This window comes from Musca autumnalis, unplaced genomic scaffold (assembly GCF_047663935.1).
Source record: "Musca autumnalis isolate F117 unplaced genomic scaffold, ASM4766393v1 scaffold_2, whole genome shotgun sequence".
Taxonomy (NCBI): domain Eukaryota; kingdom Metazoa; phylum Arthropoda; class Insecta; order Diptera; family Muscidae; genus Musca; species Musca autumnalis.
Window position 1 is genome coordinate 138,525,043 of NW_027411755.1, and position 2,892 is coordinate 138,527,934.

General features: G+C 33.8%; 1 protein-coding gene across 1 annotated transcript; it reads right to left on the reverse strand.

The window, feature by feature from the left end:
• Positions 1-458: 458 nt before the first annotated feature.
• Positions 459-2,148, reverse strand: LOC141393101 (uncharacterized; the record flags this gene model as incomplete). The annotated part of the gene is given in 3 exon segments (XM_073966050.1): positions 459-1,135; positions 1,138-1,711; positions 2,133-2,148. Coding segments are annotated over 2 exon segments (1,230 nt in total), but the record flags the coding sequence as incomplete, so codon positions are not given.
• Positions 2,149-2,892: the final 744 nt, after the last annotated feature.

The window sequence follows — 2,892 nt, forward strand, 5'->3', positions numbered from 1 at the left end:
GAGTTTTGTATCACCGATTGAGAACCTAAATTCGAAATCAATAATCAATTTTATATTTTTTATTGAAGATATGTTTGTAAAAATTACCTGCTGAAGAAGAGTTAGCGGGACTTAAAATATCTCGAACAATTGGATCGCTTATTGAAGCATTAGAAGGTCCGCATTCCACTGCATTTTTTGAAGTTGTCGGAGTCGAACAAAAATTAGGCATCAGCTGTTGTTTACTTCACATGGAGAAGTCGCTGGTGTATTATTTACTTCTTCAATCCCAGATTGCAAGGTGATATTGCTTAGTATTTCAACATTATATGCATTTTGTGAGTTCTTCCAAGATTCTATTTCTTCTATTACAACTTTAGCCTCAACTCCCCGTAAATTTAGGTTTGGACTTATGAGATTTATGATTTCAATTGCTTTGTCACAGTCCGTAGCAATAGAGCTGTATTTGTAGTACTAAATTCAGTGTTCATTTCTTCTAAGTAGTTTCTAACACATTTTGTGTAATCTATGTTATCGGGATTTAAAGGATACAGTCCGCACTTCCGGAACCCATTTTTTATGGTGCCTTCCAAGTCAATTTTTGAAAGTACTGAATGTAGGAGAGGACAGAAGGTAGATTTCGAAAGACATTTGTATACATTTTCAGGTTTATTTTGCCATTCTCGCAATGTTTTTTTCCATTCTGATTTTAATGGTTTAAAAACACTGACGTCTGCCGGTTGCAAAATATGGGTTGCGTTAGGTGGCAGGGCGTACAATATAATTTGGTTATTGTCACAAAATTCGCTCAATTCCATCGTCATATGCGATTTATGCCCATCGACAAATAATAAGACTGGTCGACGGACTTGCTGTTCCTCAATCCATTTATGTACACAGTTAGCGATGTATTCAAAAAATACTTCGCTAGTCATCCATCCTGATTCCGATTTTCCCAGAAACCATGACTCTGGGAGACTATTTACTACATCTTTTGGTACTCTGGTAAATGGAAAAACAACCATCGGATTAACAATTCTTCCATTCGCCGAAAAAACCAATAAAACTGTCACGGTTTCCTTTTCGTTCCCTTTTTGAATAGTGTACACATTTCGGTAACCTTTTGGGGCTAAAACTTTTCCGTTTTGGGGCACATTGAGAAACTGGTTTCATCCCCATTAAATATCCTGGCTGGATCATCAATAATATCTAGTACATTGCGTTCCTCTAAGAATTCGTATAAGTCGGAAAACCATTTTCTATTATTTTCTTCTGTTATTATTGCTCTACCTTTAGAAATTCCCTCGGATTCTCGAAGGCTTATATCAGGGTGTCGTTTTAAAAAGGCTGAAAACCATTTTCTGCCCGGACGATTATTTTTAAATGGCGTAGTTCTCTTATCCGCTTTAATTACCCCTTGTACTGTGTTTAGAAAATCATCCATTTTAAGTGGAAAACCACACTTAGCCAAATCGTGACACCAGTTTTTTAGCCGCTCTTCTTCAGCTGATGTTAATATTGTAGGTGGTCCCACTTTCCCTGGACCCTCAGGAACTCGACCCCGTAGTCTGTCCTGCAATGAGGACCGAGGAACTCCATACTTTTTTCTTGCTGCCGAAATGGATAGTAAACCATTTCTTATATCATTTAGGGCATCACTAAGGCACTGTTCCGAATAAGTGCCAAAGGGCCTTTTTCCTTTTGAGGTCATTTTTGATTAATGTCTATGTACCTGCAACGCAAAATAGTCTATTTTTGTTCAACAATACAAGAAATAAAATCTAATGCCGACTTTAGTTACTTTCGGCATCCCAATATAGGCAGGTACCTATAATTATTTAAAGCATGCCGACTACTGGGTAAACTTACTCAGATCTACTTTTTTTGTTATGAAACGATTATAAACCCATTTTTTAACAAAATTTATCATTTTGAGTTAATTTGGACAAAGTCGCATTTTTTCCAATAGTCGGCATCCCACTGCCGACAAATGGAAAATCTCAATTTTTTTGTTCCTAAAGTCGGCATTGAATTAATTGGCAGACACATGTAGTTTTTAAAAAATTTAAATTGCTAAAATATTCTTTAGTCTCTTCTTCACTATAATAAACAGTTTTTGATCACAAAATATTAAATTTAATATGTTTGTTTACCTTTTAATGACGACACCTCCACCAATTTTTTTCTTAAGAAACAACCACTAGCACACGTGTTGAGCGACACACACAGACTGAAAACAAAATTCCGTCGCAATGAGTCATCATCGCTCAATTTTTTTTTTATGGAATGATAGCAGAGGTTGTGGTTGACGTCACTGTACCGTTATTTTATTGTTTACTTGTGTATATTCTTAGTTATTAAAGTTTAAATATAAAAACTGCCGACTATTGGGACATGCCGAACTTAGGAGCACTTACCCTACATCCTGGTGGATGTTCGTGGCAAATTTATAAATGTGTTCTGTTTATGATTGTGGAAAATTTAAAACATTTGTTTAATAAAGAAAAATAATTAGAAGAAATATAGATAAGATTTCAGACCCCTTTTTCATTCCGCAAAATAGTATTGGTGACTTCAGAAATGCTTCATTTATTTAATGAAACTGTTGCATTTATTTAATGAAAATGTTTCATTTATTCAATGAAGCTGTTTCATTTATTCAAACTGTTTCATTTATTTAATGAAACTATTTCATTTATTTAATGAAATTATATCATTAGTTTTTGGAGCCAACTAAAAACATCAAATATATTCAATTTTCCACCATTTTCTTAAAAGATGTTTGAATACTAGTTTTTTAAGCACATACTATTTAGCATAGTTTCAATACTCACATTTTTTTTAAATTTAAAGAAATAAAAATTTTATTACATCAATGAAATACGTTTATTTATTCAATGAAACCAAAAATCA